This window comes from Rhea americana, unplaced genomic scaffold, assembly GCF_003343005.1.
Source record: "Rhea americana isolate MKP2758 unplaced genomic scaffold, rheAme1 scaffold_421, whole genome shotgun sequence".
In the NCBI taxonomy this organism is placed as follows: Eukaryota; Metazoa; Chordata; class Aves; order Rheiformes; family Rheidae; genus Rhea; species Rhea americana.
The window spans coordinates 168,147-190,804 of NW_028186559.1; the positions used below are offsets into that span (position 1 = coordinate 168,147).

The 22,658-nt window shown below is 51.2% G+C and overlaps 1 protein-coding gene across 1 annotated transcript in view; it reads right to left on the reverse strand.

The window, feature by feature from the left end:
* Positions 1 to 411: 411 nt before the first annotated feature.
* CNGB1 (cyclic nucleotide gated channel subunit beta 1) overlaps positions 412 to 22,658 on the reverse strand; it is a 28,247-nt gene continuing 6,000 nt past the window's right edge. The window contains exons 11-33 of the mRNA XM_085315193.1: positions 22,205 to 22,388; positions 21,923 to 21,985; positions 20,163 to 20,295; positions 19,681 to 19,723; positions 19,492 to 19,547; positions 18,777 to 19,029; positions 17,593 to 17,734; positions 13,427 to 13,534; positions 12,206 to 12,363; positions 11,284 to 11,463; positions 10,493 to 10,701; positions 9,573 to 9,623; positions 9,056 to 9,142; positions 8,605 to 8,669; positions 7,873 to 7,995; positions 7,453 to 7,594; positions 6,952 to 7,111; positions 6,057 to 6,154; positions 5,887 to 5,970; positions 5,228 to 5,346; positions 4,419 to 4,565; positions 3,540 to 3,735; positions 412 to 2,031 (exon numbers count right to left, since the gene is read on the reverse strand). Of these exons, the coding sequence (XP_085171319.1) occupies positions 1,828 to 2,031; positions 3,540 to 3,735; positions 4,419 to 4,565; positions 5,228 to 5,346; positions 5,887 to 5,970; positions 6,057 to 6,154; positions 6,952 to 7,111; positions 7,453 to 7,594; positions 7,873 to 7,995; positions 8,605 to 8,669; positions 9,056 to 9,142; positions 9,573 to 9,623; positions 10,493 to 10,701; positions 11,284 to 11,463; positions 12,206 to 12,363; positions 13,427 to 13,534; positions 17,593 to 17,734; positions 18,777 to 19,029; positions 19,492 to 19,547; positions 19,681 to 19,723; positions 20,163 to 20,295; positions 21,923 to 21,985; positions 22,205 to 22,388 (3,005 nt within the window). The 3' untranslated portion in view covers positions 412 to 1,827. The remainder of the gene's footprint in view (positions 2,032 to 3,539; positions 3,736 to 4,418; positions 4,566 to 5,227; positions 5,347 to 5,886; positions 5,971 to 6,056; positions 6,155 to 6,951; positions 7,112 to 7,452; positions 7,595 to 7,872; positions 7,996 to 8,604; positions 8,670 to 9,055; positions 9,143 to 9,572; positions 9,624 to 10,492; positions 10,702 to 11,283; positions 11,464 to 12,205; positions 12,364 to 13,426; positions 13,535 to 17,592; positions 17,735 to 18,776; positions 19,030 to 19,491; positions 19,548 to 19,680; positions 19,724 to 20,162; positions 20,296 to 21,922; positions 21,986 to 22,204; positions 22,389 to 22,658) is intronic.

The window sequence follows — 22,658 nt, forward strand, 5'->3', positions numbered from 1 at the left end:
TCCAAGAGAGAGGGGAAAAAAAATGTGGGTATTACAGCAGAGCACGGAAGGCCAGCGCGAGCATCGGAAGGGGCTTGGCGGGAAGAGGAATTCGGCAGGTTTCGAGGCGCAGGTGACGCCCGCCCCGGGAGCCCGTCCAGTCGCGGCTCTGCCGTTTCGCGGGCAGACCCGCCAGACCTGCAGCGCCCCTCCGGGTTTTTGCTCGACAGCCGAAATCTCCCTCGCCTCTGGCTCGGCCACTGCTCCGCGCAGCACGGCGCAGCTCCTCCGAAGGAAGGAAAAGCGGCTCCGTGCGACGGCGCAGGCGATGCCGCAGGCACCCGGCGAGCAGAAACCCGGGGCAGATGACTGGCGTCTTCTCCCAGTCGAGCGTCGCCCGGCTGCCGCCACCTCGTCCAAGGAGAGCAGCACTCGTGTTTTTGTATTAGAATAAATATCAATGGAGAGAAAAAACGAGCGGGGCTGCCGGCGGATGCGGGAGGCCGGGCCGGACTTTATCCGTCTGGGAAGCCTGAKTCCTGCACGCGGTCGTTGCGTCTCTGCTCGGCAGCTTGCCTTAGAGTAACRGCGAGGTTAAGGAAGCTGAAGGATTGCTAACGTTGGAGAAAGAGCGTTAGCCCGGGGCACTCGCCTTCCCTCCCAGCGTCCTGTCCCGGCCCCGCACGTCTCGCCGTCGAGCGGGGAACCGAGGCGTTGACGAGCGCCCTCGGACAACGACGGATACTGTCCAAAGCGAGAGCAGCTCCTGTGGAGGCAAAGCGGCTGAGATCCTACAAAGGGACGGGAAGGGCTTGGAAATGGGCCGTCCGAAGGGCCGATGGGTCATGGGAGCGCAGGGAGGCACGCGATGACCAACGTGCCGTGGGATCAACGGCACGTCCGCTGGCACGTGGCCAGCTCTGGCTGAATGTGGGATACTGGCTTGGGGAGGATAGCACTCATCTCGCGTTTCTTCCCTGGTCCAGCTGGAAATCAGCAAGGCTTTTCACCTTCCTAATTCCGTTTTCCTCTTCTGAGTTGGCAGAACCAYGGAAAACCAAGGCTGGAATGGCTCTGCAGAGGCCACCGCCTGGTCCAAGACGGCCCCAGTTATACTTCCGTCAACCCCAAAAGATGGTCATCAAATCTGTCCTTAGAAGCTGCCAATGATGGAGAGCCCAAAACCGCCCTGGCAGTCCGTGCCTGGCAGTCACTCTTCTTTCCAGCGGTAAACCTGAATTACTCTTCACGCACCAGAGGACTTTCTCTTGTCCACTCCTTCCTCATGGATTGCGTCTCTTACAGTTCTGCTCATTTTTTGCATCCTCTAACGCAGCTACACCTACGTGGAACCGCRTCCTGAGCGCAGCAGAAAGGGATCCTCACCTGCCTTGCAGCCTGCGCATGCCGGGGCGGACTTTGATTTTTTTCGCTACAGTACGATTTGGTCTCTGCTCAGCTTGTGAGACTAACTCAAATCCTTTCCGGATGAATCACTCAGTAACTGCTCGTGACAACCTTGAGGCCAACAGAGGAATTTGTTTTTTTTTTTTTTTTTYCTTTGTATTTGTCTCTGGCTAAGCAATGACTCAGATTTCGGAGGAGAATAACTCTTCATACTTTATCAGAACAGACATTCATTAACCACCCAGAGTGGTAAAAATCGATTGCTTGGAGTAGTGGGTTTTATCAGCAGTGGGTGAAGGTCTAAGTAGACAAGAAAGGCAGAGCCTATCGACATCTGTAGTTAGCAAAGCCTATAGCCACCGCGTGGAAATTGTTAACGAGGAAAAATGTCTATTTGTCTGATTTCTACCCACGGCGTTGGCCCCAGAATTCGCTAGTTTTTCATTTTGCTTCCTCTATCTCCGAAATCTCAGCAGAGAGTATCTCTTCGTCCTCTTGTGGCGCTGAAATCACACGCATAGTGACTAAATTGTCCGAAGACGTTGTGAYGATTTCTTCTCCCTTCGGAGTGTCTGCTTTGGGGGAGGCCGTAGGCGATCGCCGGTGTACTGGTGATTTTGGTGGAATTGGACTGAAACTGGAATCCTGCAACCCAAAAAAGGCAAAACGTAAGGAGACTCAGGTCCACGGCCAGGTCTCTTAGCCACTATCCCGAGCTACAAGCAGGGCTACACCAACCAGGGCTATACCAGTTTGTGCCTTTGGCCATCCGTCAAAGACGGCAAGGTGTTCTGGAGAGTTTTACCACACCAGACCTCATCTTCAGGATTTCACTTGCTGCAAAAAATTATCACTGAGAGAAGAGAAGCTAGATTATAACCTCAGTATCTTGAGATAAGTGTGCAGAGATTAGTGCAAAGAAGCTTTCTCGTACCCTGTACTCTAACTCTTTTTATGCTCCTGAAGCATTAGGGCATTTGCATGGGTTTGTCTTGGCAATAACTTTGCAAAACTGTTGTCCTGATGAAATCAACCCCAGACTATCCTGTCTTAAGGCTCAAATTTCTCCCGTTAGGGACAAGCAGCAGCAGGTTCAGAAAACCCTTCTCTGAACATGCCCCTGGTGAGGGACAAAGCCAAAGGTCCTTTCAACTGGGGCTCTCAATAGATGCACCTAGCGGTGATGGATTTTGGTGCTGTCATCATCTGGGCAGCTTTTAACTCATGTTTCATTCGGTTAAACTCTGAGTTGTAGGAAATCTCGCCACGCTTTTGTGAAGGACTGTCGAAATGCATTCACGGTTCTCTGCGTCTCCCTAGATGTTTACCCCACCATCAAGGCCACAGCACGCTTCACCTCGCCTGCTGTTTCAGCTCTCCTGTTTTTACGCCTTCAGATGTGACAGTCTGTATAACTCCGCATTGCGGAGATTAATAAGAAGGTCTGCATGGAGATATCATCTTTTTTATGAGATTAGCAAAGAGAGTGGAAAAAAACCCCAAGAACTGGCGGGCATTTCAGTCGTTTATGACACAAAACTAAGGGCAATTTCATTCCGAATCACACAGAGCTGGAAGGGCAGTGTGTCTGCTGGTGCATGGCTCTGCCCAAACCACGCTGTGAAAGCTTCGCAGATATTGCCTGCCCCATTGACTCTGGATGTCGGCATCACTGTCCATCCCACCAGCCCATCGATCAGTTATGARCGGCTCTAGGACTGCGGAATACGTGAAACTTTATTCTGTGGCTGTATCCCAGCCAACTAGAATGAGGCTTAASATTGCCAAATATTGGGCAAAAAAAGTATTGTGTTTCCCTTTTGTGTTGCAAAACAAACTAATGCATGAGCACAGGGGACGATGACCCTCTCTCAAGGTCATATATAACCTGGTTGGGTTAGCCCTTCCTGTTTATCCATGCTCCTTCAGACTCAGCTTGACGGTCTGAGTTCAGTTCTTCAAGGTGCCTTCGGCAGCCTTTTGACTGTCCTAGTTGGAGAAAAGCAAAAGCAAGGACCGAGATGCTAGGCTTGATGGTGTCTAGGCTAGATATAAGCTCCGTGAGACCCTTACTCGAACCCTGGAACCCATAGCGGAGAGCAGCAATTTGGCAGTTAATGAAGCACGCCCAAATTCCCATCCTTTCTCCTGACCTGCATGGCCTGCATTGCTTTCAGCTCCTTGAGCTTCCACCGGAGGTGAGCGAGCTTCCCTTTGCCTCCCATCCTCCCTGCAGCAGCCAGGGCGGCCTGGAAGAGTTTTGGCGTCTCAGGTCTTGGGGGAATGATCAGTGAGTCTCCGGGTGCTCCTTTCTCATCTTTGGGTTTGTTATTGTTTTTCAGCATTTTCCTGCAACAAGAAAAACAAGAGGTGATTTCTGTCCGGGGATACGTTATATTAGCTTGGTTTTATAATGCCRGAAGATCGTGATTTTATTGTAAAGGGAACTCTAAAGCCTTAGCAAGGATGGACTAGAAAATCTAAGCAATGCTAAAACCAAAGAGGCTATTTTAATAACATTTTAAATGAATATACTTTGGCCAAGTTTGTCCCCAAATCGCGTTCATTCTGTGTGATGAAGCTTTATGGGCTCAAAAATATCACGAAAAACGCCATCTCACCCCTCATTAGCTCTGACCTGGTATCATAGGAATAGCTCTTTTTTTTTTTTTTTTTTTTTGCGGAAAGCTGCAAAACAGCACGTTTGGGCTCTCTCGCTCTCACGAGACAGCAGCGCCCGCAGCGCCGGCGGTAGCTAACTGCRAGGGACGGGTGCCCTCTGCTGCCTCACCAGCAGCTCCTTTAAAATCAGGTTTTGTCTTCCTCAGACTTTCCTTAGGCTTGAGCGTGTTTCACTTCTGGGGTCTTTACGCCCAGAGGGAAACGGGCCCACAGGCTTTGGCGGATGCAGCCTGCATTTTCCCACCGCTTTGCACGCGGCTTCTGGAGAGAGCGCGATCTTCCCACCGATTCTGAGATCTCTGCTCCGTCTTTCTAAGGACCCGCGGGCTAGAGAGCAACCTGGCACTCACTTAGCTTTTCTACGCAGCAGTTTTTGAGACTCTGGATAATGCACCAAAATTTCGTTCAAGTCCTTCTTATCCAAAATGAAAAGATTAGCGAAGCCGTGAGCTATGACGTTTGCCGTTCGGCGATTCCCCCCTCCTGCCGCCAGCAAGCTGCGTAAAACGCCGAGAGATGTTAGAGCTGCTGTTAACAGGCTCGATGCAACGTTCACATTTTCRCATCTCAGCTTTCCCACCACGTGCCTCCGACACACTATTTCAGAGCGGGCACGGTTTAATTTTTACCCACAGTGAAGTTTTGCAAGCCTGGCATTTTAAGAATGCTGTGAAACGTTGGCAGGAAACGCGATATAAAAACCCGACTTGCTTGTTTGTAAATTTTAAATATTGCAATTTGAAACGGGTTAATATGCAGTGGGCTGTGGGGAAGCGTGCTCCAGCACTGCGCGACGAGTTGGTGCAGCACTTTGAGCACCCATGCAAAGGGCGTTGAGACCCCGGGGCTGTTTCTGACTAGCAACCCACCTTCCCTTATTTGTTTTTCTTTCCCTTCATTTAACATTTAACTGTCATTAAACTATAACTAGCTCCTTGGTCGGGCAGGATGACAGCAATGTTTAAAAGCACCAATAAAACGCTGCAGCGGAYGTTCATGCGGCAGGCGCTGCGCAGTGCTTATGGCTTTTAATTGCAAAGATCAGAGCGACGATCTGCCTTCCTGAAGCCTCGTTTCCCAAACCCTGCTGCTCTGCGCACCTCCCGCCTTAGTCTCCCCGTGCTGATCCGCTGTATTTCCCCAGCGATGCTTCGCTGACCTTATTTCTCCAAACACGGATCCGGCTTTCAGAGTTACCAGCACGCTTTTGCCATCGGGTCCCCCGAGCACCTGCACTTGGCCCGCCTGGATGATGTACATCTCACGGCCGATTTCTCCCTGCAACGCAGAYGGGAGCAGGCTGTGCGGGGTGCACGGCTTGTCCCTGCGTGCCCGGAAAGCGCCAAAGGGAAAACAAGGAGATCTCCTGATGGACACCCCGTCCRCCTATTCGTATTGCTCTCTCCAAGCGTGCAAGCTGCTCTGTGTGGATGATATTCCCTCCAAGCATCCTCACCTAACCCCAAARCCTACTCCAACCCAGCATACTTTTCCCAGCGCTCCTGCTGTTCGGGGCTGCGGCAGAAGAGGTCAGTCTCTGCACAGGAGGATCAGGAGCGACACTACTAATTGCTGCTTGAAGGGGTTTTTGCTCTGAATTTCCTCGCCCTGAAGTGGCTCAGCTCCTGCGGTGCTTGGCCAGACCCAGCTTTCACCCTTCCTTAGGGTTCACCCTCCACCTCCTTTTGGGTTTCTTTGGTATCTGTRCAGCTCCTTGCACCTCTATCCTGGGGCCATAGCACGTGGTGACGAGCGTCCAGCTCAGACACGATGCTGCCGAGACGCTGGAGGGATTAGAGAGGTCAAGTGGCTCCTTACCTTCTTGCACACGTAGTCATTAGGTAGGTAGACAACCGATCTGAGCCGCTTCAGCATGTCAAAGATCATCTGCCTGTCGCAGCCCTGAAGCAAAATAAAGCCGACAGCGCCGTTAGTGTGCCGCAGCACGCCCCGTTCCCCGTGTCCGGGCCTGCAAGCGCGAGCGGTACCTGGAAAAGTGCCACTTTGCTCACGATTTTGTAGTTCACATCGATCGCAATATCCAGCCTCATCTTGTCCGGCAGCTGCACCAACAGCTCTGACTCATCTGCGAGAGGTGGAGAACGCAAAACAGGCTATTCACAGCATTTTATCCAAAGTGGCAGAGCGTGTCTTTGATGTCTAAGTGGGAAAGTTGCCCACATTTTGGCAGCAAAATGTGGGAGTCAGCTTAACCAGGAAGGTCTCCTTGAACTTTTGTGGGCCTGGGAACCCACAGGTCTAAAAGCAGATGCGTGGCATTGGCCAGCCCTTCTGTTTTCCCTGCCCTGACGGCTTACAGGAGTAAAACAAGCCTGTCTTTAGGCCATACCTYACAGCAAGCCCAAACCTATATATTTATGACCCTGGAGAGTTGGTCCAGGAGTCCATAGGGGACCGGGCAGGGGATCCCACAGAGGAGTCCTGCCACAAAGGCACGTCATGGAGGCTGGTCTGCACTCCACTCTTCCCACTCAGCTTGGCGCAGGGTATTTCTGCCAGATTGCCAGAGCCAGGATGATTTTGCTGGTGGGATGACTTGGTGGAGTTCTTTGCCATGATTTGGCCGGTGATTTCAAGTCACTGTTCTCCGCTCGTGGACAGAGAGTGGCGATGCTGGGATGGGTGTGAGCTGTGAGTGATGCCAGCTCACCGCAACTCTGCATCCTGGCAGCAGCCCAACACGTTATATAGGTGGGCAAACAAGGACATATAGAGAAAAGAGCAAAATAAGTGACATCCTGAACCTGCAGTGCTAATGCCCTATTGCTGTTTTGACAGTAATATTTTAGCTCTGCCAAATAATCACAGCTAAACAGTGCGAGCGTTATAAAGACATTAACCCCCAAAGCAATTGGTGCTCACCTAGCATGCCTTGGGAATGCCACGTGTACTCGTACCACGTTTTGACCCGATTCTGAACAACTCGGGGGATTTTGTAGAAGTTCATGTATTTGATAGTACTGTCCATGCAGCTCCGATAGTAAGTTTGCCCTGCCGTAGCAGCGCCAACCACATCTCTCATCTGAATCGGAGGAAGAGTTGGAAGAGACAGTTTATTTGTTGCTACTTATCCATCATGCTGGTTAAGTGGTCTAGAGAACATGAATGCAGATACACATTGAACCCGAACAGAGGGTTTTTAGCATCTCCCAATTCTTTTTTTTGGCCACTGTTGATGCTGAGCTAAAGAGCCCTTGCATCAGCAAAGCATTCCAAACCTGGGAATAACTGTAGAATGAACCAAKTGGACCAAAATTTTTCCCTGTCTGAGAGTGAGAAGACCTGCTTGCCATCRCATGGCATCCCAGCTTTGGGAAGGGATGGTAAAATGGCACCTCATGGGAAATGGAGATTCCCACCCACCTGGCCTATCATGACAGAGAAAGCAAAGACGCCCGTGAAATAGTTCAGCAGCTGGAAGACGATCTCAAAGAGCGTCCTGGGGTCTGGCAAGCCCCCAATGGTGATGAGGGTTTTGACTGCCCAGTAATAACAGCGGATGTAACTAGGAGGAAAAGAAGAAGTGGTTTTCAACATGTTTTTGAACAGGTTGCCTTAGAGCTCAATCCAGCCACAGCCTTGCAGCACCTTATTTCAGCTGCACTGATTTCTCATTCCAACCCTCTTGTTCCAGCTATTCTCCTTCTCTACTCATCCTTCCTCCCAGGGCATCCACCTTACATCAAGATTTTTAGGAACCCAGCTGCATCCTAACGCCTTCTCTTTCGCTCCTGCTCATCACTCTAGGTTGTACCACATGAGGATCTAAGGCCTGGTTTGTACCTGTTTCCTTCCCCATCATAGACCCAAGTTGTGGAGCCCAGTCCTTCATATGCTGAGGCCCAATAATAGAGGCAGGAGTTCACATGCAAACTGTAGAGTAAGTAGGCAGTGGTCCGAATCACTCTGTCAAAAAAAAAAAAAAAAAAAAAAGGAAAAGAAAGAAAAAGAAAAAGAAAAAACAAGAGGGAAGATAATACGTTATCTGCTGGAAGAAACATACCTGACATCTCCAAAATGTCACGAGTAAAAGGAGATAGGAGTTTTAGGGAGATGAGCTGAGTTTTGACAGCCTAAGTCCTGCTAACCCAGGAATCGGAGCGCTCCCAAATGTGCGGTGCCCCACGGTTCTCTCCAGCAATCATGCAGCAAAAACACCATGCAACTCTCAGAAAATTGAAGAAAAAGCAGCTTAACTGCTGGTTCCAACTGTTCATTGTGAACAGTGCTGTTCCCAGTGCTCTGGGGAGGAGGAATCATATGTGTGTGGGCTCCAGGACCCACACGTCCCCATGCCGCTGGCACCTGTCTTGTAGCATGATGCGCACATCAGCCTTCAGAGAAAAAAAGGCTGGAATTACTGAGGCACATTTTGTCAAATACGGGGAAGCGTAAGAAACTAAGTGGGGAACTCAGAATTGGTGAGCCAACCCAAAGGGAACTTGTTTCCCTGCTAATAAACAGCCAGTCCACAATATCTCCCTGGATAAATAACTCATCTGTAGTTTCTCTCACCTGTAGATGTATGCCTTGCTCAGGATAGCCTCGAGGCGGTTATTAAACTCAAAGAAGGCCATGTACTGAGAAGAGAAGAAGAGCAGCATGCTTCAGCTTCCAGCAGCCACAACTGCGAGCTTCTTTTGAGCAATTTCCATGAGCAACCAATTGGGAGCATCACATTTTAGCACTGTATCCCCTTAAAAAACCCCTAGTTTCTCCTTCCATTTTACTCATACAGTCACCCTGCAGTAGGAACCACCAAGGACAGCTTGTGATTACGATCTGTACGTGCCCTTTTATTAAAATACGAGTGTGTTTTAGGATTGAAATAAAATATTTCATCAATAGTTCCTCTCTAAGACTTTGCTTCCATGTCTAGCAAGCAATTACTTGTCCAAAACAGTGCTGGACTCTGTTATAGCCACTTAAAATGATCTTCTGAGTTATTTTGTAAGCTCCGACTTACCTTCAGACAGCGAGGGAAACGTAGGAGCGGATTGACCCCAACTTTGAAGTAGAAGAAGTCCAGAGGAAGGAGGCACAGCACATCCATCTGAAATCCAGCCAAAAAAGCGAACCCCCTGCGGTGAACCGCAAGCACGGCAGGGCTTGTCTGCACCACCACCCCCATCAAACCGGGAAGAGCTACAAGGGGGCCTCGGGGGCGTCACGCTTYGGCAGTCCTCGTGTGCTACAAGCCTTGTGGTCCTGTCTCATACGTGTAGGGTCCATCYGGGTACACACGTGGAGAGAGCAGGGCCCTAACAGCCGTTCTTCCCACTTCACAGCCAAGCGGGTCAGCTCAAGCACCTCCTCTAGAGCACCGAAAGACCCACCCGCGCTTGAAAATACTTCAAAGGTTCAAATTAATATTCGAATTGGCTTTGAACACGCAGCAGTGCATGTCTTCAAAAACAGAGCTGCATCACGGGTGCCCTTACAACAGCAAAACGGACAGGACAGGGAAATAAAATGTGCCAGACCTTAAAGCGTTGTGATTTCAGGTAGTTCTCTCTCATGGCCTTTTTATCGCTCTGGTTGGGAACAGGAGAGAGAAAGAGAGATCATCACTTGTAGAAAGGAAGGTAAGCCCAAGCACAGGCCCACCGTGCTTCCCCGCTTTGCCCCTCGAAGGGGAACACGCTCCACGCTTCAGAGCTCGCGGGAAGAGCCTTTCTGTCTGCGTGGTTGCTCGGACAAGGGGAAGGCTGGACCTCCAGGGCTCTGTTTTTCACACCTTATTGCACTGGATTTGGAAATGAAATCAAGGGCTTTCACTTCCGTCCTACATCTCGGACAAGTGACCTACGCATTCAGATTGCAACTCCTTTTCTCCCGTCACCAAAACATATTGCCCAGCCGTGCTCTAGGGAATTAAACCCCGAACTGATTATGCCGTTTGCTCTTAGCTAGAGGCATATAAGCTGCTGGCTACGCCGGAGCCGAACAGCACGTGTCTCGCTCGTCTTTGGCAGAACTGCCCTGCGGAGCTACCACCACGGAGCAGCAGCCACCTGGGCTGACGTCTGAGCATCCCAGATCCCGCAGGGTGCCGGGGACCACGCGTTTTCTGAGTGGGCAGGCACTGACTTTATGGGAAAAATATATACATTCGAAGGATAAAAAGGCTGCCAGCTTATCAGTCGCACGGCAGAAGAGCTGCTTGCAATTCTTGCTTCTCACAAGAACAGACCCATTCCTGATGGCAAGGGGTGCAAAGGAGTAAATCTCCTTTTTACCTGTGACGGGAGAGCTGCTTGGTAGCTGGCAGGGCTTATTTCAAATACCTACGACCAAAGCCTTCCTCGCCACTCTGGGTGATGGAGTCGGGAGGTCCCCGACATCAGCCAAGGACCCTTAGAGGAGTTTGCCTCCACGGGAGGCAACGCGTGCTACCACTCACTATTACGTCTCCCCCTCGGACAAACTGGAGACGGATCTGAAAGACGACGATGTCCAGGAGGTAGATGAGGTCGCAGAGATAGTCCACAAGCAGCCAGTAGTGGATGTTTCCCGGAGTTTGGTAGGGAAAGGCCCAGCGGACGGGAATCAGCCAGCAGTTCCAGTTCCAGGCCAGAACAACGAAGAACAGCCACAGCACGTACATCAGGTCTGTGCACAGGGAAACACGGGCCTGGATCAGCTAGCAACACTTCCCAAAGTCATTTGAATCCACCAAACATGGAATTTTTCATCTCCTGTCCTGCCCTGAGTACAGTGATGTCTCCCATGAAACCTGCAGAAGATTTCAGCCCTCTCTACGGTATTCGAATGCAAGTGCCAAGCAGGTTCCAGCACAAGGATGGAAGAGCGGGACTCTAAATGCAAAGTGAATACTGTTTGTCACAGGAAGAAGCCAAATTCCTGTGGGGTTTGCACGGTACAGTGACTATGTCTGTCCACTGATCGGGTCGAAAAGCAGAAATACGCCAGCCCTTCACTGCCTGGTAATGCTCCTGACAGTCACAGCCATCAGGGACTGTTTAGAAAAGCCTATGGATAACAATGGAATCTATAATTCTGATTTTTTTCAGTCACATCTAAGCATAAAGCAGCCCTTTCTTAGCTTCCTGCCCTTCTCCGTTACTTCCCATTTCTTGCAGTTCCTCGCCTGCTCCCCTTCCCTTTCCCTCTCTCCTTCCACCGCCAGGTTTCTCACGACCGAAGCAGGAAGAGCCTTTCTCAGTCACTCACTGGTGAGCGGGTCTATGCTGCTTGGGAACTGGTAGTTTTTCACACGGTCCAGCCAGGGCCGGTACTTGAACGTGCAGCACAGCATCTCGCAGTAATGCTCATCCTCCGCCGCCCTGGCCGCCTCCGGCTCCTTTCCCGAGGGAGGCGGCGGTGCTTCCGCAGGGGCTTGCTTGGAAGGAGCTGGGAGAATCCATATAATTATTTTCCACAGCAGAAAACCTTCTTATGGTCATTTGCTTTAAGAGTTTTAAACCTTTAATGAAATAACTATCATCTTCCTGCAAACGCACTGTGCGCGGGGACCCATGAATTAAATGATCGCTGTGAAAGCCTGGGGCTTTCATATCCCGTGCTCACGAAGCTCCCCCCAGCCTGAAGATTTCCAAGCACTGACTGTAAAGCTGGAAATACATTTAGCTTCACAGCCTTCCTCCTGAGCCGGGAAAGTGTAACGACTCCATGGACACCTAAAGCACAAACCAAGTCACCCGAAGCGCCCAGAAGGAGGGACAAGAAAGCTCCTGATTCCCAGCCTAGGGCCTTGGCCCATATGCTCCTAGGAGGAAGAATTAGAGCCTTTTTTTTCAAAACATGAGAAACTTCAGTAAAAGCATCAGTCGTGTCCCTGGAGAGCCTATGTTGTACATGCTCACCGCTCTGGTTCACCCAGAGCTCCCAAATCGTATTTTATACGCAAGGAAGGCGATCTGCTTCTCTTCCTGAGAATCCCTGAGGATTTTCTAGGAAGACAGCGAAGACGTTAAGTTTCCAGCTTAGAAAGCCAAATAACAGTTTCTACTGCTTGAACTTCTCAAAGCTGCAACCACTATCTGCAGACCTACATTTTCTCCAGCAACTTCCAGTCCCCCCCCCCAACAGTTAACGTCATTGGTTTCAGACTCCCAACCCAGCTTCAACTCACATGCCACAGGGGTCTCATCGTCAGATGTGACATCAGGGTCCGTCAGCTTCTCTTTCACCTTTTCAGTCCTCTCTTTAAAGAGCTTCACCAGCTCCTGGAGCCGGTCGTTGATGACTGCGCTGTTCTGGCTTGCAGCTGAACCAATGCGTTCAGGGAGGCTGCGAAGAAACCGTCAGACATTTCACTCGYGTAGGAAAGCCCTACAAAGAGCAGCTTCATGACCAATTTTTTTAGCCTATGGGAGCCTTAACCAGCATTTACCTGCATGTATATATTTATTGTATAATTGGAAGAGCATGTGTGACCCATAATGTAGATTCAGTAAGACACAATCAACAGCATCAGTGTGACCCTTAYGTTTGCTCTACGATGCGAACCACACTTGCAGGTGTTTGGGAAGCCCCAAGGTCCCAGCCTGGATTTCACTTTCTTGGGCCTAGGAGAGCATTTTGAGAGAGACCTGTGGGCTGAAAACGTACTGGAAGCCCCTGAACCTGTAAACTATATTGTCCCTCTTTACTAAAACTAGAGCAGATTCAGTTCAGAATGTTTTACCTAGAAAGACATAAAACTATTAATATCAAGGAGAACAGAAAATAGCCATATTTAATATCGCAGGGTCTGGCTGTTACTGTAACTCCAGGCTGGTTTATCGCAATAACTGACACAGCAATTTCTGTCCAAAAAGAAGACAAAATCCTGTATAATGTGGAATTGAAGTCACTTCCCAAGGCTGTGGTGCCTAATGAAGGCCAGTGCCTTCAAGTCTGTCCCATGGATGTGCAGGATAAGGAAGCCAGGAGTGCATCCTGCGTACATTTTTTCTCTTTCTAAATGGACAAAAAAGGTTATTTCCCAGCAATCAGTAAAAGCGAGGTGTCTTGCTATCACTGTAACGTGTGCAGGTTAAAGGTGCATTATCTCCATCGTTAAACCTGGTCTTAAGGAGAATATTTCTATCTGGATAGAGAAAGCAAGAAAATAGTTTCTACTCTGAGAGACATCGTGCTTGTTGGTTTTGGAGATGATGAGTGCGAGGGAAGCATGTTATTCATTAAACAGCATTAAACTCCGTATGTGCACTGCTTCCCCTCTCTTTGGTATCCCAGTATTTCGAAGATCTTCTGCATTTCTGCCCAAGCACCAAGATATGAAACCCTAAAAGCCAACGCCAGTTCCCAGAGAAGCCTTGTGCCTATGCCCCTTGACCTAGCTGCTCACTCTTCTCTCTCCTTGTTGTCTTGGCCAGGCCACATTTGCACGGGAGATTGGCTTGTTGAGGCCAGAGGCATCTCTTCCAGGCTGTCTTGTGGGGTCTGCACCTTCCTCCTGGAGGGACAAATGCGACAGTCAAAGCTCAGAGCACAGGAACGAACTGATTCTCCCCTTTCCTCGCCCAGTTTCTGATCCTTCCTCTCCTTTTCTCTGCTCTCATTAATTCTCACTTTCCCTTCTCCTACTTTTGTCTGCTTTTCCCTAATTTTGGGCGTCACCTGAGGTCACCTTGTGAAAATACCCTGCTCCTTTTGCTACTAAAGAGCTATTCCTTTGCATGCACCAAGTCCATGGCTAAACAGGCATGCAGCAGGCCGGTGCATTTTGAATCCCCCTTTTAGACAGCCTTGCCAGAAGGCTGGAAGGGAGGCTCTGCTCTCTGCTGCAATGCCACTGACCTGGCGTCTCTAGGAGAAAAGCAAGGAAAATCCAACTACTGGCAGAGCAAAGCAAAGAAGTGAAATKGGGGGGGGGGGGAAGAAGGTAACTGCAAAGTATCTGGGATACAACATGGCTCTAAACTGGTTCTGTGACACCTTAAACCCCTGAGACAAAGAGCGAACTGCAGAGCAGCCGATGAGAATTTAAGATGTAATATGGGCCCTCCAATGGCTGCTGATACCTGGAAAGCAGAGTGCAAAGTGTAACAGCCGAGGACTACTGCAAGGTTGAGAAAAGCCTTATAAACATTGTCCTTGAGATACTAAGCCACTGCCTTCCTAAAAGATGTGCCCTAACGCAGCTGATGCATTCATTTCTARCGCTACTGAACGGTTTCTGGGAGAACTTCCTTAAATATTCTTTGCAAACCAGCTAAGTGGTGGAGATAGACCTGAATGTGATGATGATAATGGAAAAAAATCCAAATTGCAAACCTACAGTAAAGTCCATAAGGGAGTAATTTTAACAGCAACAGAGTAATCGGCTTCTGCCACCACCGTTCCTCTAAATTAATAAGGATTTCAAATAGCAAACAGCAGCAGAGCACCGATGTACAGAACACCTCTGCAGACCTCTGCTTCTCTACAATCCCATTCTCAAGCATGGAGTTTTTGAAACTTAGCAAGACCAAGCAGTTTATTCAGACCACTTCGCCATAAAAGCACCCAGGCACAAACAGGATGGCCAAGAGAGCTAGWCTTGCCATTAGAAATCTCCCCAAGAAAGCCAAAGGTGGCAGAAAGCAGCCAGCTCCACCTTTGCTGGCTCTCAGATGTGCCCCTCTTGACTGTGAGTTTCTGCACGATCTGGCAGAGACCCAGAGAACAAGGTCCACAAAACCTTGGTTACTCAAGTGCAATGTAAAGGTGGAAGAGAAAACAACCCCAATCCTGCTGTTAAAGTGCCCTCATCTCACAGCTTTGTATGCTCAGCTATGGACCGAGAGGTTCCCAAAGCCACGTCAGATTGTCTCCAACAGAAACAGTCCTCCTAAGTCTCTTCATGCTGTTAGGACAACTCCATCACCTCTCACCGGTCTGCACAGCTTCCCTTCCCCACATTTGCCTTCTTCCAGGGATCGTGTTGCCCTCCTCACCCACAAGCAAGCCAGCTCCATCAAGTACCTAATGGACTCCAGCTCAAAAACGTGCACTGCTAAAAAGGGTATCTCCATCTCCCCTCCTTGCCCACAATATTTCACCTGATGTCCCTCAAAGCCCGCTTGGCTTCCTCTGCATATGCACCAAGTTTTTTTTTGTGTCAGCTGTTGCTTGGGAAAATTTTCTCTTAGCTTTTTGCTTCAAACGAGAAGAATGCCCTTGGGAAGATGTAAAAGATGATAAACATCCTCAGGAAGGCTGTGCGTCTAGAGATTCAGAACAAAATCCTTTGATATTCTGCAGTGCCTGCAACTCACCTACTTTCCTGACAGATGCTACTGTCAGAGGGAACAGGAGCTACCCAAAAAGAAATGCAAATTTCAGCTCATTTTGAAAGGTTGTGGGTAAAAGTTCTGAAGGAATCATAGATACTGTGTTAAATCCCATGGAGAAACATATGCATGTGCAACTCTCCTATCAGGTCTCAGATTTTTGGTCATCTTTGGAGAAAAAAAAAAAAAAAAAAAAAAAGGACTGCGTGGTAATCCATCCCCAGGACAAAATTCAGTCCTTTGGTATCCTCAGGCTGCACTTCCAGTGGATGTTGTTTGGGACCTCCAGAGCAGTGGTCAAACTGGCCCTGAAGGCCAGATTTTTCCACTGATACATAAAGACTTCAAACTCTATCTCCTACAAAGTGAAGGGAACCAGCCGACCTAGAGCTAACTAACATGAGGAACGCGTATATGCAAAGTAAAAGCTAAAGGTGAGCGATTAGATAAATAATCAACACAAGGAACTAAGGAACAAATTCCAAAGTCTGTTCTGCATAGCGGGAATTTYGCTTTCCACACTGAACGCGCTTATTAATGTTCATTGAAGTAACTGAACCATTGCAATACGATCACTCGTGGACTAATAAAGACATTTTTACAGCRTCGAACAAGATGCAAATCAAATCCAACAGAGCATGCAAGCTATGAACCTAAAAATAGCAAAGTGAAAAGAGCGTTTTTAGAAGTGGAAATGTGCAGCACAGGCAGGAAGAGAGGCACAGACCGAGTTACACAAATACGCAGGAAGAGAAGTATGGAAGAATTTGAATACAGGCAATAAAAATGTAAATTGCCCCCTCAAGRTCCCAGGCACGGAGTGTAAATGCCTAAATAAAGACACAGTGTGAGACCTACACACGATGCACAGAGAGCTAAGGCTTAGCAAGAGGTGCAGCACCAGCGTCTAACCAYGGCCAGGAGACTTCTCCTGGGCGCTGCCTTGGGATGGCGTTATCCCGCGTATCCGAATATTCATCATCTGCAAGAGTCAGCCTATGTTATTTATCCGGGTGAACTTTGGCAACTGATAAATGGATCAAAGCAAACAATTATCAGCAAATAAATCCAGGTCGTGCTGGGAGAGCAAGAGGCTGTAGAGCCTTTTGTGCCGCTGTGGCCATAGAGCGGAGGAGTGGACAGGGATCCCGCGGACTCCGTTCCCGAGGCAGCGCTTGCACAACGGTCAGCATGGATGCGCAGGGCAGGTTTGGAGTCTGTCTGCTTAGAATAGTTTTTTTTTTTTTTTTTTTTTTTTTTTTTAACCCCTGGATATGACTCATGTCCGGTTCAATGCTACGTTTCCTAGTACTTTGTTTCTGTAATGAAATAATGGATTTTTTCTTCTTTGTACAATGAAATATGATTTGCTTGCCCTTAAAAAGCTCYGCTAAGGGATCTCCAGTAATCTACTTGAGAGGCGCTACCTGGATGCATGGCAGAGAGATTTATATGCTCATACATATAACTGTGAAAAAGCATGAGAAGACTGAGGTGCTCCAAACAGCGTCTACTTTGGGGAATACCGAGCTCTTTTTCTGGTAATTGCTAATAGGTGGGATGAGTGCTCTGCACTGACCTCTTCTTCCTCTGGCTGCTGCTATCATCTTGAAAATGAGATACTTTACTAGCACTGAAATGGGCATTAAGAGAGAAAAAATAAAGATTGAAGAAGGAACTAGAGTTTGCATGTGCTAAAAGATGACTGCAGGAGATGGATTTGTACATAGATCTGGTTAAACAAGCTAAGGTCATGCCTACGGATAGCTGGATCCATAGGTCCAAGCATGCCTAAGCTTTGCTAGGATGCTTAACTTGGGCATTATTCAGAATTTTTGTCCATTTTCTATGTCTACTGATGGATAAAAGGAAACTCAGGAACCTGAGCCTGATTCAGAGATGAATAAGCATCTGCATCAAAGTTASGCATCTCAACCCTCTGCTGATAACAAGAAGGCCAAATATCACCGGGAAAATAAGGGCAAACACCTAACGTGAACACCTAACCAGAAATCCTTCATCGCTGGATTAACAGGAAAAAAAAATTCTTTTTCTTTCTTTTTTTTTTTTCCAGCTGCCACAGGAGCTCGTTTGCTAAAAGACCCAAACAAGTCGGTCAGGATGGGTACAACACCCGGCTCGCGGCACTTAAAAACCACCCCGTCCGCTATCCTCGCTGCTCCGCGGCGATAAACCTCGATCAACCCTTCCGAAGCCGGCGGCGAGGAGCGAACCCTACCTGGGGGAGGCCACCACCGCGCTGGGCACCGCCAGCGTGTGGCTGCCGCTGCTTGTCGCCAGCAAGCGCTCGCCTTCGCTCTCCGGAGCATCACCTGGGCTGTCCACGTCCTTGATGCTCACCGTGGGGTATTGGCTGGGCCCTTGGAGAAGAAGAGCGTTGCCAAGTGAGTCACCCGGTTTGGATCCCKCCTAGCCGCGGCTTTTCCCCCAAAAGCAAGCGCCGGCCTGCTGCTCTTAATTTCTGTTTAAGGTTACATGAGCTGCCTCACTSGGATGAAAGGCTCCCAACGGGCCCCAGCTAAGGGCTGGTTTTCGGCGACGGGTCCAGCCGGCAGCGGGGAGAAGCCCTCAGACCCCATGGCCCCGCAGCAAGGCTCTCCCGCGCCGCGCTCCCTTCAAAGCTCTTTCGCCATTTCCCTGTTACGCCGTACTCTTTTCTCCTAACTTTTTGAAGTGTCTAATTCTCCTCCCCCCCCAAAAAATATTAACAAAGTAAGAAAAAAAAATCGCTGGTTGCTCCGCTTCTGCGGAGTGATTTAAACTTCTCAGCGCCGATACTCGGCCTCCAATAGGGAAAACTATGAAGAAATCGCTAGGATTACCAGCTGCTCGAGCTGCCTCCCGGCTTATAAAAAATCTCCTGGGTCTTCTGAATACGAACATATTCATGCAAAATGCCCTCGGTGCGGGGCTCCCCGAGCGGCCCCCTCCCCGGGGCTGCTGCAGCCTCGCCGGGGCTGCTGCAGCCTCGCGCGCCGTCGGGGGGGCTTAGGCTCCAGAGCGCAGGACCGTTTCGTTTTCACGCAGAACAAGGCGTTATTCAAAGAAGCGCTTAAGGCTTCTCTGGTYGGAGGAGGTAGCGACTGCTGCCTGCAGTAAGCGAGGGTCGAAGCAGGGAGAAAAAACAGTTTATAGAGGATAAACTGAGTTGGAGGGGGATGCGCTCGTGAGGCAGAAGCAAAAACCGTGCTGTGCGACCATCGGTTTGGCTCCCCAGCTTCCGTGCTGCAGCACGAAGCGTGCTTTTATTAAAATAAAATAAAATAAAATAAAATAAAATAAAATAAAATAAAATGAAACAAAATAAAATAAAAGCAACGAAGACCGACGGACGACTCCGGGGCTAAAAGCCGCCCCCGGCAAGCTCGGCAAGCACGCGGCCAAAGCCAACATCGCCACTACCTAGGGGGTGGACAGGGGACCGCTCCTCGTTGGAAAAACTGGGGTTGGCAACGCCAGCCTTCGGCTCTGCGGAGACGAGGACGGGGAGGCGGGAGGCTCGGTAGCTGGGGAGGCCGGGCGGGCGCTCCACGGCGCCCGAGCGGCGCCCGAGCGGCGGGTCGCGCGCCAGCCGGCGGAGCTCGGCGTCCCGGGCGCGCTTGGCCATGCTGCTAGGGCGCCTAGGTGCTTCAAGCAAAGCGCGGGGCGTCTGAAGCTGCAATAAGAAACACAGAGGCGTCTGAGACGGGGCGGTTCTTTCGGGGAGCGAAGCGAGCGCCRGGACGCTCGCGGAGCTGCGCCGCTCGGCCAGGGCGGCGGGAACGCGCTGCTGGCGCCGAGGAGCTAAGAAACCTCCAGCCTACGCTGGGGCCAGCGGCGAAGCGTCCCTTGTGCAACGCCGGCGTGGCCAACGGGGTTGTGCCAGGAACCAGCGTCGCTTGCTCGGGCTGTAAGAGCAGCTCAGCAGCTAATTTTCATTACCAACCCGTTACCTCCTGAAGCATTATATTAGCACRCACTTTATGTGACCGGTTATTTCCCAAAGTGAACAAAGCAGCGCTGAAAATCCTTTTCCCCGCTCTGCCTTTCTCCCTTGGTGGGGCAGAAGCTCTTAGTTCACGTCAGGGTTTATTTAATCAACGAGACCAAGTGCTGCGTAAGGACCAGGCCTTCGCACCGGGCTCCCGCTGACAGCGACGGTGCCAGCGCGGCCTTCCCGCAGGATGCTTTCCGCTAGGGAACAGCCCGGATTGACCAAGCAGGCCTGTGCGACCGAGGGCAAGGCTCCGGTCTCCCCCTTCCCGGGCGTCTCAGCTCCTGCTTCCGTCCGCCCCAATTCAGCATCGCCCCGYGTCAGCTACGGTACCTTCAACCTCGGCTTCGGCGGCCTCCGCTATCTTCTCTTCCACCTTCAAAACCCAAAGAGCAAGTTTGAGGAGAGAAACGTCTATTCCAGCCGTAAGCAAAACAGGCTTAGCATTTCTGGCCAGTTTTAGGGTGTCCCCAGCATCCCTCGGGCCACGGGCCGGCTGCGAGCGTCTGCTCCGGAGCTGCCCTCCACGGCCACGCAGGCTGGATTTTAACGTAAGAGCTGCGGGGCTCCTTCTGGAACGGCGAGCTGCCGAAAGCCGGGGGACTCGGACCGCCTCCCACGTTTCCCGCGGGGGCGAGCTCAGCGCCGGCGCTGCCGAGACGACGGCATCCCCACGGTAGCAGCGGCCGCCCCGCTCCGAGCCAGCTCCCGCCGGGATCCCCCGGGGACCAGCCCCGACTTCCAGGCACCCGGTGCGTGCCGGATCGCGATCAGCTTTCCGCGGCCCGAAACCTAAGCCAAAAGCGTCGCCGTACCTGTATGAAAGCGCCTTCGAGATCACTTAGCTCGGTGCTTTCGAGGTCTTCAAAATTAAGGGGGTCTTCCACGAAGAAGCCTTCATCCACCCCGGCGTCGTCAGCGCYAAGGCCGGGAGGCTGGAGCAGGGGCCTGCGCGACGCAGAGGGAGCAGCGACGTGAGCCCGGGCGCGTTCGGACAAGGCGCTCGCCGCTCGCGTCGCAGGGGACTTAATAGGAAAAAAATCCTAGGCGAACAGCGTGCAAAATAAGAAACCGGATGCAAAAATGTCTTGGGGACCAGGTGGGAGGTATATAAACTATACAGAGCATTTTCTGCAGAACGTATTTCTCTTGTGGGGCAAAATAATTTCTCCTGTAGTTAAAATTTGCCCAGGAACAACCCAAGAGCCYGATTTCCACGCAGGAGCCCCTGCAAACATCATCCGAATCCCACGCTTGCCTACGTGAGGTGTCTGTAGGGCCCGTAATTCTCATTCGCCTTTTTTAACTGCCAGCTTCAGCCCCAAGCGCAGGCTCCAGTTCCACCGTGTTGACAAATGGGGCTCATAAGATTATTTTTATTGACTTAATACGACTTTATAACTGAAAAAAAAAGTGATCACGCTGCTATCTGCTGCTTTGCTGTTTTCTGGAGAGGGAAGCAAAAGAACAGCTGGGCATGATGGAAAAAAATAGAAGATACCTAAATCTATGAAAACTGAGAAACCTTTCCGCATTTTCAGCCCACCCAAAGTCACGAGATTTATCTAACGAGCAGCAGTTGATTTTTTTTAAGCTCCATCTCTTAAAAAAAAAWTATTTCACAAGTTTAGGGTTTTTTTTTTCCCGTTTTGTGCATTTAAGCCCTCTTCAAAATGCAGTCGCAAACCTTTTCATCCTAGAAAATCTATGGACTTCTCTCTTTTCCTATAACCATACAAGCCCACYGAGGGCTGGAGCAGCAGCTCCTCCGTCGCCCGCCCGAAAGGCAAATCTCTGCAGCGYGCTCGGAGTCAGGAGTTCTTGAAAACCAGGCTTTGACTAAATGAAAAGGTGTTTCCAGTCCTAGCCCTGAAAAACCAGGCGATCTCGGCTTCTTCCCGAAAAGCCGGCGGTTTTCAAACCGCAGGCAGAGAGCGCGGTGGCGCAGCCCCCGAGCGTTTCCAGCACGGGAAATCCGAGCAACCCACCAAAGCACGGAGCTTTTCCGAAGATTATCCAGCCTGACGGTACCGCCTACGAGAGCTGCCGATAGCAGCTATTTTGTTTGCAGCAGGAAAAGGTGGAAAAAATGTACCTACATGCATTACGTAGCCTTTGCAGGATAATCCCGCCCTTAAATCCAGCTCCGTAGCGCTCGGCGTAATCCCCGCTGCCCGCTCTCGGCGCACGGGGGCTGGAATAACCCGGCGCCGCTCGCGGAGGGCCGGGCCCAGCCGGAGCCACGTCGGCGTTTTCCTGCCGCCGCCGCTCCGGGGAGCCGCGCGGCTCCGGAGCGCCGGAGCGCGTCGCTAAGAGACGCCCGCCCGTCACCCGGGTGCCGCGCGACGGCGGCGGCAGCAGCATCCTCCAAAACCGGCGTCCGAGAAGCTGCCCCCCCGGCCCCCCACCGCCGCCTCCTCGCTGCTCCACCGAGCTCGTCCGCCCGCCAGCCCGTCGGGTTTTACGGCTCGCGGACGCGTTCGAAGCGACGGCCGCGGCCGAATTTGTTTCCGAGGAGATCGCAAACGCGGCGGGAGCGGCGCTTGCAGCCCCCCCCCCCTCCAGCGACACTCACCCCGCGTCCTCCGCCTGCTCCTCCTCTTCCTCGGCACCATCCGGAGAGCACGGCACCTCCAGCCTTGGAGAGGGAGAAGAGCTCAGCGGGTTAAACGCGAAAAAAAATACGGCCGCAAAGGGATTGCCGGCGCGGACGCTGGCGATACCGGCGGCGGGAGGAAGGTTGGAGGCGCGAGACCAGGGCGCCGGGGACCCCGCGGTTATTTGCCGCTTTCCGGTTATTTCGCTCTCCGGCCGGTCTGGTGCCGGGCGCCTCGGAGCACGCGGGCGCCTCTCCTACCTGCACTCGTCTTCCTGAAGTTCCTCTTCTATGGGGGGAAGGCGACGAGCGCCCGCCACCGGCTTGGCCTCGTGCTCCCAGGCCGCCGCCGCCGCCGTCACGCTCGYGGCCTCCCTACTCCAGCCAGCATCCGTCTCCTCCACCACGAGATCCGCCTCCGCGTGGTCGCCCGGGGGGATATGAACTGGAAGGGGAAAAAAGAGGCGAAGAAGTCAAAGCAGCGCMGCTTGGAGGGGCCTCTCTGCGGCARACTCYGGCCCACGTTTTAGCTGCCCGTGAGAACCTTTCCTAAGCGCCGAGCTGCTGCCGGGTGCCGGGCTTCAAGCTCGCACGGGTTTGTACGAGTGCTGGTCTCTCCCGGAGCTATGCCAGTYGGGGCTGGGGTATGTTTTAGGGAAGGAGGAGGAAAGTTCACCACTTTGCTGCGAGCGTGCCAAAGCCCCGTGAAAAACAT